This window comes from Nomascus leucogenys, chromosome 3, assembly GCF_006542625.1.
Source record: "Nomascus leucogenys isolate Asia chromosome 3, Asia_NLE_v1, whole genome shotgun sequence".
Taxonomy (NCBI): Eukaryota; Metazoa; Chordata; class Mammalia; order Primates; family Hylobatidae; genus Nomascus; species Nomascus leucogenys.
Genome location: NC_044383.1, coordinates 30,480,950 through 30,494,477, shown reverse-complemented (window position 1 = coordinate 30,494,477; position 13,528 = coordinate 30,480,950). Strand labels below are relative to the sequence as shown.

Below are 13,528 nucleotides of genomic sequence, written 5' to 3'. Positions count from 1 at the left end.
AGAAGTTGCAATGAGCCAAGATTGTACCACTGCACTCCAGCATGGGTGACAGAGTGAGACCCTGTCTCAAAAAGAAAAAAAAGAAAGAAGAAAAGAAAGGAAGGGCCAGGCGCGGTGGCTCACACCTGTAATTCCAACACTTTGGGGGGCTGAGGCAGGTGTATCACGAGGTCAGGAGTTCAAGACCAGCCTGGCCAACATGGTGAAACTCTGTCTCTACTAAAAATACAAAAATTAGCTGAGCATGGTGGCGTGTTCCTGTAATCCCAGCTACTCAGGAGGCTGAGGTAGGAGAATTGCTTGAGCCTGGACCCGGGAGGCGGAGGTTGCCATGAGCCGAGATCACACCACTGCACTCCAGCCTGGGCTACAAAGCAAGACTCTGTCAAAAAAAAAAAAAAAAAAAGAAAAGAAAAGAAAAGAGGAAAGGGAAAAGAAAGAAAATAAGGTTATCCTTTCCACTTGATCCTCAGCTTGGTAGCCAAAGTTAAAACTGCATGGCTTCTCCTCTTATTACCAAATCTTTTCTTTGCCTTCATTTCATAAGTAACTGTAAGAAATTAGAATGATATAGATCAGTGGATCTCAAAACTGCAGTGTACATCAAAATCACAATCACCTGAAGTAACTTGTTAAAAATAAAAAAGCGGCCGGGCACGGTGGCTCTCGCCTGTAATCCCAGCACTTTGGGAGGCCGAGGGGGGCGGATCACGAGGTCAGGAGATCGAGACCATCCTGGCTAACACGGTGAAACCCCGTCTCTACTAAAAAATACAAAAAAATTAGCCGGGCGAGGTGGCGGGCGCCTGTAGTCCCAGCTACGCGGGAGGCTGAGGCAGGAGAATGGCGTGAACCCCGGGGGACGGAGCCTGCAGTGAGCCGAGATCACGCCACTGCACTCCAGCCTGGGTGAAAGAGCGAGACTCCTTCTCAAAAAAAATAAATAAATAAAAATAAAAAATAAATAAAAAATAATAATAAAAAAATAAAAATAAAAAAGCCTGGGCTGGGCTCCCCCATCAGTGATCTAGGTCAATGGTGTCCAAAGAAGAGTAACTGCATCAAGGGATGCAAAAAGCCTCCACTGGGAGACAGAAAGAAAATATCAGATCTTCTATTGATATTTACCTCACCATTTAAAAATGCCTAATTTATATATTTATATATGTTTCTTATTTATTTTCAAGACAAAGTCTTACTCTGTTGCCCAGGCTGGAGTACAATGGTGTGATAATGGCTCACTGCAGCCTCAACCTCACAGGCTCATGTTATCCTCCTACCTCAGCCTCAGCCTCCCAGGCTCATGTTATCCTCCTACCTCAGCCTCAATCTCCCAGGCTCATGTTATCCTCCTAACTCAGCCTCAGCCTCCTAGGCTCATGTTTTCCTCCTACCTCAGCCCCAGCCTCCCAGGCTCATGTTTTCCTCCTACCTCAGCCCCAGCCTCCCAGGCTCATGTTTCCTCCTACCTCAGCCTCCCAGGCTCATGTTATCCTCCTACCTCAGCCTCCCAGGCTCATGTTATCCTCCTACCTCAGCCTCCCAGCCTCATGTTATCCTCCTACCTCAGCCTCAGCCTCCCAGGCTCATGTTATCCTCCTACCTCAGCCTCAATCTCCCAGGCTCATGTTATCCTCCTACCTCAGCCTCCCAGGCTCATGTTATCCTCCTACCTCAGCCTCAGCCTCCCAGGCTCATGTTATCCTCCTACCTCAGCCTCAACTCTCCCAGGCTCATGTTATCCTCCTACCTCAGCCCAGCTCCCAGGCTCATGTTATCCTCTACTCAGCCTCAGCCTCCCAGGCTCATGTTATCCTCCTACCTCAGCCTCCCAGCTCATGTTATCCTCCTACCTCAGCCTCCCAGGCTCATGTTATCCTCCTACCTCAGCCTCCCAGGCTCATGTTATCCTCCTACCTCAGCCTCCCAGGCTCATGTTATCCTCCTACCTCAGCCCAGCTCCCAGGCTCATGTTATCCTCCTACCTCAGCCTCCCAGGCTCATGTTATCCTCCTACCTCAGCCTCCCAGGCTCATGTTATCCTCCTACCTCAGCCTCCCAGCCTCATGTTATCCTCCTACCTCAGCCTCCCAGCTCATGTTATCCTCCTACCTCAGCCTCCCAGCCTCATGTTATCCTCCTACCTCAGCCTCAGCTCCCAGCTCATGTTATCCTCCTACCTCAGCCTCCCAGGCTCATGTTATCCTCCTACCTCAGCCTCCCAGCCTCATGTTATCCTCCTACCTCAGCCTCCCAGCCTCATGTTATCCTCCTACCTCAGCCTCCCAGGCTCATGTTATCCTCCTACCTCAGCCTCCCAGGCTCATGTTATCCTCCTACCTCAGCCTCAGCTCCCAGGCTCATGTTATCCTCCTACCTCAGCCTCCCAGGCTCATGTTATCCTCCTACCTCAGCCTCAGCTCCCAGGCTCATGTTATCCTCCTACCTCAGCCTCCCAGGCTCATGTTATCCTCCTACCTCAGCCTCCCAGGCTCATGTTATCCTCCTACCTCAGCTTCAGCCTCCCAGGCTCATGTTATCCTCCTACCTCAGCCTCAACCTCCCAGGCTCATGTTATCCTCCTACCTCAGCCTTAGCCTCCCAAGTAGCTGGGACCACAGGTACACACCACCATGTCCGGCTATTTTTCTTTTCTTTTTTTTTGTAGAGATGGCCTTGGAGACTTTTTAAAAAAGGAGTTTGAGACCAGCAGTGGTGCCTCACACCTATAATCCCAGCACTTTGGGAGGCCAAGGTGAGAGGACTGCTTGAGCCCAAGAGTCTGAGACCAGCCTGGGCAATATGGTGAGACCCTATCTCAAAAAAAAAATAAAAAATTAGCCAGGCATAGTGGCACATGCCTATAGTCTCAGCTACTCAAGAGGCTGAGGCAGGAAGATCACTTGAGCCCAGGAGGTCAAGGCTGCAGTGAACTGAGATCATGCCACTGCACTCTAGCTTGGGCAACAGAGCAACACCCTGTCTCAAACAAAGAAACAAAAAACACCCTCCAACCTCCAGCCCCCAAACATATCACCTTCTAATATTTCATCAAATATCACCCTGCTATTACTGATAAAAGCATCCACTTTATTATATTTTCCCAGTTACATAAATCCTTTTGAAAGTACAACAGGGATAAAAGACAAAATAATGGTTGTAGCTCTAGAAACTAAATGTAACTACTGAAGGCTTTTCAAACAGATTCTTAATTCAGGCTAGAGAGCCAACTGGATCAAATCCTTGATCAAGCCCTAACAGCTGACATGCCTAAAATATTCTATGGGAATACAAGCAGGAATGGATTGGGGATGATTTTTTCCCTTGTGATACAATCCAGGAGAGAAGTATGTGGAACCACATAATTAAAGAAACAGCTTTTACTCTCATAGAAGAAAGATGCTAGCTGGCTTCAAGCACAGCTAACATTACAGGAAAAAAGAGATTTTGCTGCTAATGTCAATCAGTGCTTAAGACAAGAAACTGTCAACAGTCTCAGCCAAGTACCAGCTTCTTTCTTTGTTAGAAAAGAGATTAAGCTTGTACTCTCATGAAAATATATCAAATCATATATGCATATTTTTAAGGATTCAAAGATTATAATGTACCTTTATTATCTATGTAAACTCTAGGAATAACATATTTCAGGAACATGAAAATCTGGTTTTGCCAGAATAATCATTGCTACGTATCCATCAAATTACACTTCTCATCTCTTTAACCTAGTCACATTAACTAATCAACACATTCACTGTCTACTACAAAGCAGATACCATTTTGTGACATATGTCATAGAAGCTGTTCTTTAGGGAGCAGAAAGAGCTAGGACAGACTTTATAAGAGTCTAAAATTAGAAAATAAGATGTTTTCCTAGGAAGTTCTACCAAATATCCTTTATCTTTCCATTTTCATTCAAAATAAGTGCTCTAACCACAAAAGCAATTCCTGAACTTAGAAACAATCACTCCTGTCTCCCCCCAATTCATTTCTATTATGATGTTTATAAAAATGAAAAGCCTCACATATATTCTCATCTTTCCTTTTCTTTCCCCAATCTAGGCTACAAAACATGAGGGGAGGGGCAATGTGGAATTAAATCTAATTTGTTGTATGAATAGCTGAAGTGCATAAACAAAGCTATAATGGCAAAATAGAACAGCTGTATTATAGAGAACTGCAATAAGCCAAATATAGTTATTTGGCTATATATTCCACAGTTTACAAAGATAATAAACAACCAAATGCTTAAAGTATGCACTGACTTCAGCACAGAGGCAGCCTTAAAGCATGAAATACCATGTCTCCAGGATACAGTCTTCAAGAGAAACTAATCTCTTAGTCTCAAACTAATGACTACTCTTCACTGAGGTTATAGCAAAACAAAGTGTTAGGTACTATATCAACTAAAAGGTACTATATCAACTAAAAGGTACTATATCAATTACAAGGCTGGCCCACTGCACCATCATACATTTCAAAACAAAAAGATTTATCTGCTTGAGGAATCCAAAAATTTCTATTGGTCTCCGGGCCTTGACTGTACCTTTGCCAATGCCAGTTTACTGTGTCACATTTCTAAATTATTAACGAGTGGAACATACTCCACCCCTGTGTTCAAGAGCTTGAACATATCTGAGAAATTAACTTCCCGAAGCTTGTTTTTAAAAAAGCACAAACTTGCCGCCCTAGAAAGCATGACTAAACTAAGCATCCAATCTTAAAGCACAATTAACCAGCAATTCCAACATACTAAGTCTTTTGTAAGTTGCAGATTTGAGCATTAACATGAAAAACAATCTCTAGGTGACAGGAACACTAGAAAACCAAGCACAGACTTCAATATAAAGACAAATGTAACAGCTTTTATTATCATATCCCACAGCAGTTAAGACATTAAACTTGAATAAACTCTATCCAAGTAAATATAAATATTAACCATAAGAAATAGAGCCATTTATAATGTGCTTTAGAAATAAGAATATTCTCACACTTAAGTAACATGAACATGCAATTTATTAAATTTGAAATTTTGTAAATAGCAATCTTAATGGCTTTGAGATTTAACTCGTAATTCAAAGCAGTATTACCTCATCTGTCACTGGTTGCCGTTTTGAAAAGTGTAAAACTATCTGAGTCAACTAGTTCTTGAAATCACATAACAAAATTCTTCGTAAGGTCCCTAGTATAGATTTTTTGTGACTTGACTTCAAGAAGTTTAGCCTGAATCAGGCCCCTCAAAAGCATGTATCTTCCGAGACGGTGCTGGAGAAAACACCTCTGTGTCTAATTTAACTTGTCATTGGATATCACTGTTGCTCCACACAAATCCATTTGGAATAGAATTTCTTTGGCAATGGTGAACTTTATCTGTAACTCCTCCCCTTGCCTAGGAGTCACAATTTCCTGGCCAAGTGCCCAATGACAGTTAGTGAAACAACAAATAAGACTAGGGATTCAAGTATAAAATCTTCTTGGGCATCTGTTTTCCTTATGGGCTTGCATAATTATACATTGAAAATTTGCTACAATCAAGAAAAGAAAAAGTTACAAGTGCTTCTTGAGAGGGCAAATTGAAATTATGAACTAAAAAGTATGTGTCTGTATATATGCATATTTTTACTCAATAGAAAATGCTATAATGTGGATTTTTTGTTGAAAACCCAATCTCCAAACTAGTTCCTATTTCTGCTATGGGCACTCCCATTTTCCCACTCAAGCTTAAAATCTAGTTACTATCTTTTGATTCTTTCCTCTTCTTCAAATCCACATCCAATCATCTAATGTGCCTTCATTTAAATTAACAAACGTCTCTGGAATCCAATCTTCCATTCAATTCACAGTGCTAACAACATGTCCAGGTCCTCATTAGTCCAGCAATCATCTCCCAATTGCTCTGCCCTCGCACTAATGCCAAATTAATTGCTTTGAAGTAGTGCTACTCAAAGCATGGTCCACAGGCCAGTGCTGGATTATGAACATTTGTTGCTAACCCATGACATGACACATACAGAAATTTTAAGTATTTAGAAATTTTTATAGTAATTTGACAGAGAAATTTTGTTTGTTGAATATAGTAATAAAAAAGGTAGGCTTACATTTTGTGTCTTCATTTTTCTTGAAATTCATTTTTATTTTATAAACGTGTCCATTTGAAACAGATTGGAAAAAAGTTGTTTATAAACTGGTCCTCCCTCACAGATAGTTTGAGAAGCACTGTACTAAAGCCCTGATCCAATCATATCACTCTCTTAAGAACATGTAGTCATCGCTCACTACCTACCCAATTAATAAATTGCAAATTATTGGATCTTCAAGTTCAAAAACTTTCACCATTTTGTCAAAACAGTTTGATCTTACATTGTGCCACATCATGCACCTTTGGCTGTAGTAATCAAAGTGAGCTACTTGCTATTTCCTAAATACACCCTAAGGCTTTCTTTATATTCTTTTCCCTAAAAGGGCCACCTCAGGTATCTCCAATTATCAAGACCCTGCATCTCAAGTGATTTTGTCAAGGAACTATCAATATTCTGGTTGTGCCACAGAACTATGTGACAGTAATGTCTCTGGGTCTCATTACTTTTCTACTTAATGAAAGAAACTGCATCAGCAACTAAAATTCTATAAAGTTGTGACCCAAATGAGAGGTTTAAACATTCAAAATTCCCTATTTTGACACTTATGTTGTCATAGACATAAAATATGGTAGTTCTCTTATTCTTTATTGGATTATAAACTTTGAGACCAGGATTTATAATCTTCCCAACACCTAACATAGCGCCTTGTAATAGCAGACACAATATTTAACTGAACTAAAAATTAAGCTTACACTAGAAACTTAATAGGGGTTTGTCATTGCCAGAGGCTGTGGGGAGGAGGGAACAGGGAGTTTCTGCTAATGGGTACAGGGTTTCTTGTGGGGGTAATGAAATGTTCTAAAATTAGATAGCGGTATTGGTTGCACAACTCTGTGAATACACTAAAATCATCGAATTGTATGCTTTAAAAGGGTGAATTGAATGATATGTGAATTGTATCTCAATAAAGCTGTTATTAAAAAAAAGTAATAGGAAGACTTCAGTCTGCCATTACGTCTCCATCCTTCGTAAAAAGTATGCTTAATGACATAAAAAATATTATAGGTAAGAACTTTATGAAATGGATTCTTAAAAATTCAAAGCTCAAATACCATGGACATACAGACACAACAAGAAATTTTGGGTTAGATTCTAAAAGCAACAGACATCTAGTAGCATTAGTTTTGCTTTCATAAATTCTAACCAATAACTTCTTACTAATTTGTTTTAACATTTTCTCTGAGGAACATCAAGAGGGATACATTTTGTTTATCAGATTGTGTCAAGAGAACAGCAGTGGCTGGGTGCAGTGGCTCACGCCTGTAATCCCAGCACTCTGGGAGGCCGAGGCAGGTGAATCACGAGGTCAGGAGATCGAGACCATCCTGGCTAACATGGTGAAACCCCATCTCTACTAAAAATACAAAAAATTAGCCGGGTGTGGTGGCAGGTGCCCGTAGTCCCAGCTACTCGGGAGGCTGAGGCAGGAGAATGGGGTGAACCCAGGAGGCAGAGCTTGCAGTAAGCCAAGATCGTGCCACTGCACTCCAGCCTGGGCAACAGAGCGAGACTCCGTCTCAAAAAAAAAAAAAGAGAGAACAGCCGCCTGTGCATTAAAAATCTGAACAATGCTCACTTCAGCAGCACACACACTAAAAATCTGAACAAATGTGTTATCACTTATAAAATAAAACATGAAATTATAACACTCATTTTACTCACTCATATACTCAATATTTAAAAGCTCCAGAGAAAAGTCAGTATGGAGACATACATAGAACAAAATTTAAGATGATTAAGATTTAAAATGCCACCAATTATAAAATGTACCTATATTATATACTAGTAAGAAAAGGGGGAAAATGCCAAGTCACAGCCTAGGAGATTCCGCAAAGAGTTAGGATATCAAAAGGGATATACTCATAATATGAGGAAAAGGGAGAAATATATCTACAACACAGAAGGGCCCACAAAGAAATCTGTACATCTCAGCCTTGACTGTACATCTATTTCCCATTTTGTACTGGGTCCAGGGAGGGGGGAAATCTCTCCCTGAGAATTTGAACAAGTCAGTCTTGTAGGTTGTGCTCTGAATTTACTACCAGGATGGTTGATATTTTCCCCAGGTGACTGAAAGAAGCGAAAGCAAATCCTCTCTGGAAGAACTCAACTTGAATTCTAGGTGGTATATTGCCAGATATAGCCCAGTTTCTGGGATGTTTAAATGTAAAAGAAGGTCTATCTTAAAAACTATAAAATAATAGGAGTACTGATGATAATGTAGACTCTCTTTCCACCAAAGATTTTAAAGCATACTTTAAGGAGATTCATCAAAAATATTTACGGAAAAGACATTAAAATTCCCTTCACCTTCATTCTCAAATGAAGAAATTGTGATAATGGGAGCAGGATGGTAGGAAATATAAGAGAGGGCTGACTACCAAATCAGAAAAATACACAAGTTACGGGAGAAACCAGGACAATACCAGTACTTCTAAGAATATATTTACTATTCTAAAACCTCAGTCTAATTAAGCATAGGTTTTTCCAATCTCTTTTTTCCTATTTTCCTCTAAATTGTTTTTCACTTTTTCTCTACAATTTTTGAAAGACCAGTGTATAGAGGATCATTCATAAAACATAGCAAAATGTGAGATAGAAATCAGAGAAAGAAAATATGGTTATCCATGTTAGCTAAGTCCATGTGCCTATATTGGAAGAAAGGTCAAAACTCAGAATTTAAAATAAAAATAAATGATAAAATTCATTTTGGCCTTTTACCTAAATGACAGCAACTCTAGTAATTTAAAAAAAAAAAAAAAAAAAAAGCACTTTAACAACTCCAGAGGGCTAATTCAATCATGACACTGCAAAGACAGTATATTTTTCCCTGCATTACACATCCTAGGACCAATCATATTTTCCCAAAGATATCCTTTTGAATATGAATAATCAACAACCACTTTACAAAATTTTAAATCAGCAGGATGAGGAGTTTCTCAAGTCTCATTTCTCCACCAACTTTACCAAGGTATCATTTACTTAAAATAACACTCACCCACCTTAAATGAAAATTTTGGTGAGTCTGATAACGGTATACACTCATGCAACAACTACTACAATCAAGATATAGAATATTTTCTTCAATCCAAAAAATTCCTTCATGTTCTTTTGCAATACCCTCCCCAGCCCTTGGCCCTGAGCTACCACTAGTACTTTCTGTCACTGTAGTTTTCATATAAATGGAATCAAGTATTATTTTGTCATGTGTCTGGCTTGCTTAGCAATACTTCTGAGATTCATCCATGTTGCTGCATATATGATTAGTTCTTTTATTCCTGAGTAATTCATTGTATGGATATACCACAATTTGTTTATCCATTCAGTTAATGGACACTTGGGTTTGTTTCCAGCTTTCGACCATTATAAATAATGCTGCTACAAACAGTCATACAAATTTATGTGGGCATCTTTTCATCTCTTGGGTAAATATCTAAAAGTGGAATTACTAGGTCATGTGTTAAGCATATGTTTAACTTAAAAAGACATTGCCAAAACTCTTTTCTCTTTTGCACTCTTATCAGCAATGCATGAGAGTTACCATTGCTCCACACTGTCAGTGTTTTTAATTGTAGCCATTTTAGTGCGTGTGCAGTGGTGTCTCACTATAGTCTTAATCTGTATTTCCCTAATGACCAATAACATCTTTTCAAATCCAATTTTATGAAGCATCAATTCAAATATTTTGCCCGTTTTTAAACTGGGTTGTCTTATTATTGAATTACAAGAGTTCTTCATATATTTTGGATCCAAGTCTTTTATCAGATATAAACATATTCAGAATATTTTCTCCCAGTCTGCAGCTTGCCTTTAAATATTCTTAATGATGTCTTTCAAGAAACAGAAATTTGATTTTTTAAATTTTGATGAAGCCCAAATTATCAATTTTGTCTAACAATTTTTATTCAGTTTACCTAAGAAATCTGTACCTCATTCGGGGTCACAAAGATTATATTCAGGTCTATGATCCATTTTCTGTTATTTTAATGTATGGTTTGAGGTAAAGATCAAGGGTCAAAGTTCATTTTTTTTTCCCTATATGAATATTCAGTTGTTCCAGTACATTTGTTAAAAACACCAGCCTCTCCTGGCCAGGCGTGGTGGCTCACGCCTGTAATCCCCAGCACTTTGGGAGGCCAAGGTGGGTGAATCATCTGAGGTCGGGAGTTCAAGACCAGCCTGACCAACATGGAGAAATCCTGTCTCTACTAAAAATACAAAATTAGCCGGGCATGGTGGTGCATGCCTGTAATTCCAGCTACTAAGGAAGGCTAAGGCAGGAGAATTGCTTGAACCTGGGAGGTGGAGGTTGCAGTGAGCCAAGATTACGCCACTGCACTCCAGCCTGGGCAACAAGAGTGAAACTTGTTCTTAAAAACAAAAACAAAACAAAACAAAAAAAAACCACTAGCCTCTCGCCATTGAATTAGCTTAACTTCATTGCTGAAAATCAATTGATTATATATGTGTGGGTCTATGAACTCCCCATTTGGTTCCATAATCTATATGCCTATCTTAATACTAATATCACACTGTCTTAATTACCATAGGTTTACATAAAGCTCAAGTATAATTTTGGGTGATTTAACTCTATTAACAATCTTTTCCTATTACTATTAGGGAAATATTTCATACCTATCAAATGATAACACGGTACTAAATGTCAGTATCGCACTTATGAAAACGGTGAATGTAAGAATTTTTTCATCCCCAAGCACAAAATGTATCCATTTATTTCTAAAGATAGCATAGAGAATAAAACTTAATTGATTCATATATTCCACGTACTTCAAATGCACTTGTTATCCATTCGGACAGTACAGGCATTGCCCCAGAGGCTCCTAGAGATAAACCTAAAAAAAAATCTGCCCTTACAGTGTCCTAGAGGGGTAATATAGGTCCCTCCAACTTTCTCTAACTAACCAAGTCTAACATATACTTTACCATAGGGTAAAAATTAGTACTAACTACTTCCAAGAACTTTAACTGCATCTAGAAATACAATTCATCTTAAATCTACAAACTATAATAGCTTTATAAACAACCTTGTGTACAAGATTGACAAACATACTAGCACCTGTGATAGTCCTTATCATAAAAATGGTTTAACAACTACCTATCTATAGCCAGTGGTAGAAGGAAAGAAAATATACCAACCTAAAAAGGCAGTCCTTTAAGAAAATATACCAATCTAAAACGGCAGTCCTTTCGTAATTTTCACATTTAAAAGAAACCTCAAATTTCTAGTGATGTCATAAAAGGTCTAAAAATAATATAGAATTACTTATACCCCTGGTTGTTCTTGTTATTCAATAATGAAGTTTAAAAATAGCAGTAAAGTGGGCCAATTTTATTTTGTTCATAATCAATACATGATTAGATTAAAATAAGTTGTAAATGTGAGGCTCTGGAACCACTTCAAATTTTCTTACAGAACAAAATTACTAGAAAGATAATTAATAGATTCCAGAAAAATAAAAACTAAACTTTTACTGTATTTTTAAAGAATTTTTTTGAGAGACTTATGTCCTATTTTATTAAAAGAAACATCTCTCTAAAATTAACCAGGTCTAGTTATGCCTGAAGGCTAGAAATGAAATAACCAACAGTATGCAGTTATTAACTTATCACTTATTATAGTGGTCACAAAAAGAGAATCAGTAATAATTCAGACTCTGAAGCATAAGAGAAAATAATAAAAAAAAACACAGAACTATCTTATATTGCAAAGCAAATTAGAATAGGGAATTCTACTCTAAATTATTTCTTGCCTACGCACCCCAGAAACAAAATCACAGGCTACGCACCCCAGAAACAAAATCACCCCAGAAACAAAATCACACCATTTTCTAAAGGTACAACTTATTTTAAAACGCCATTGAATTTTTAAGCTTCCCTCAATTCTTCGGTAAACCACCGTTTGCTTCCAATCTTAATACATTCTGCAGAAAAACAAAATGAATTTACCACAGAGTAATCAAAGTACTTATATCTTACAAAATTCCTATTAAGATTGCCCTTACTCAATGCTATCTTTCAAAACAACAATAGCAACTTCACAGTAGATTACACATGAAACACTAAGATTTGGGCTGAATTTCTTTCAATCTCTGCCTCCACCTCCACTCTCGGACTGGTAGCACTGCTTATTAATCTTTTAATTCACGCAGTCATACCTCTTCACTGAGAAAAATGAAAGAGAAAGAATAATAAAATCACTTACCCTTCCTTAGACATTCTCAAAGATCTACTTCCTCTGGATGAGAATACAGGATCAACAAACAAGCTTCACTGATCTCTTGAGAACTGTAGCTCATTTGTTAAAGCACAGAGAACTCAGGCCCTGAGAGGCCCAACAAATTTGGGCACAATGCCGAACCCTAACTAGGCAATATCTCAGTGACCAATATCCTCAGCTTTAAATACTTGAAAACTTAAGAATAATTTTTCAAAAAATTTCAAGACTAGGAAAAATAACTAATGGCCTGAACTGTTTAAGGCTGGCCAGTTAAAGAAGGAGACAATCCAAATGGCAAGTTCCCGTAAGAGACAGGAATCGTTACTGGCAAACACAGAAAAAGCAAATTTACCCCCTAATGAGGCCCTCCAACAGTACGCAAACAATGTGAGTTTCACAGAATCAAGCAGCCCTGGTCGGTCAAAATCATTTTTAGTTTACTCTGGGAGCAAAAAACACAGGATAAATAATTTTATGTTTTAATTATTAGTTAGTTATTTCCTCCCTCAGAAAATGAACAATGTGAATTACAAGAGAAGGAAGTATGTGCCGATCATATTACAGGAGGAACCTAAAGTATTTCAACAGTGAGGTATTTTTTTTCTGATTTCATTAACTGCTTTTAAACAAAACATCTGCGTTCACAAATATTTCACTTAATCGCCTGAAAATTTCAGCTCATGTGAAAAGATATTTACAGATCTTTGGCATATGGGGGATAAATCCAGAACATTCTAAAGGTTAATTCCAAATGTCAGAGCAAATTGAGCTTTGAAAAAAAAAATCTGTAACGTTCCTGCCTCCTGACCAATATAATGCATAGGGATTATGCAACAGGGGAAGAAATAAGTTAAGTCTGCTAAAGTCTAAGAACGTTGAGATGGCAAATAAATCCTCCTCGTGGTGATTCAAATTAAAAATAAAATACATATACCTTAAAGAACTACTACTTGAATTAAGGCTTAAAATTTTTAAAAGCTTTATCCCTTTAAATATTATCTAAGTATCTTATCATAAAGGTTTCTTTTTGTTATTAAAATGTTTAAATAGTTACTAAGTAATTAAAAGCACTACTAAATACTATAAATTCAAAATAAAATTTAGGGATAAAAGACTTTAAGTTAGAAAAAATAAAAAAGAAAAAACAAAAGAA

The 13,528-nt window shown here is 38.0% G+C and overlaps 1 protein-coding gene across 19 annotated transcripts in view; it reads right to left on the bottom strand.

The window, feature by feature from the left end:
• The window catches only part of NT5C2 (5'-nucleotidase, cytosolic II), a 100,658-nt gene that overhangs the window by 49,226 nt on the left and 37,904 nt on the right, over positions 1-13,528 (bottom strand). For 2 of the 19 annotated variants that reach the window (XM_030807606.1, XM_030807585.1), the window contains exon 1: positions 12,361-12,907. The exons of 16 other annotated variants lie outside the window; for them this stretch is intronic. Coding sequence is in view for 1 of the 3 variants with exons in the window: in XM_003255418.4 (XP_003255466.1) it covers positions 12,361-12,374 (14 nt within the window). In the remaining 2 variants the exon portion in view is untranslated. Of the gene's footprint in view, positions 1-12,360; positions 12,908-13,528 lie in introns of those variants that run through there. One more of the 19 variants, XM_003255418.4, reaches the window with a different exon arrangement.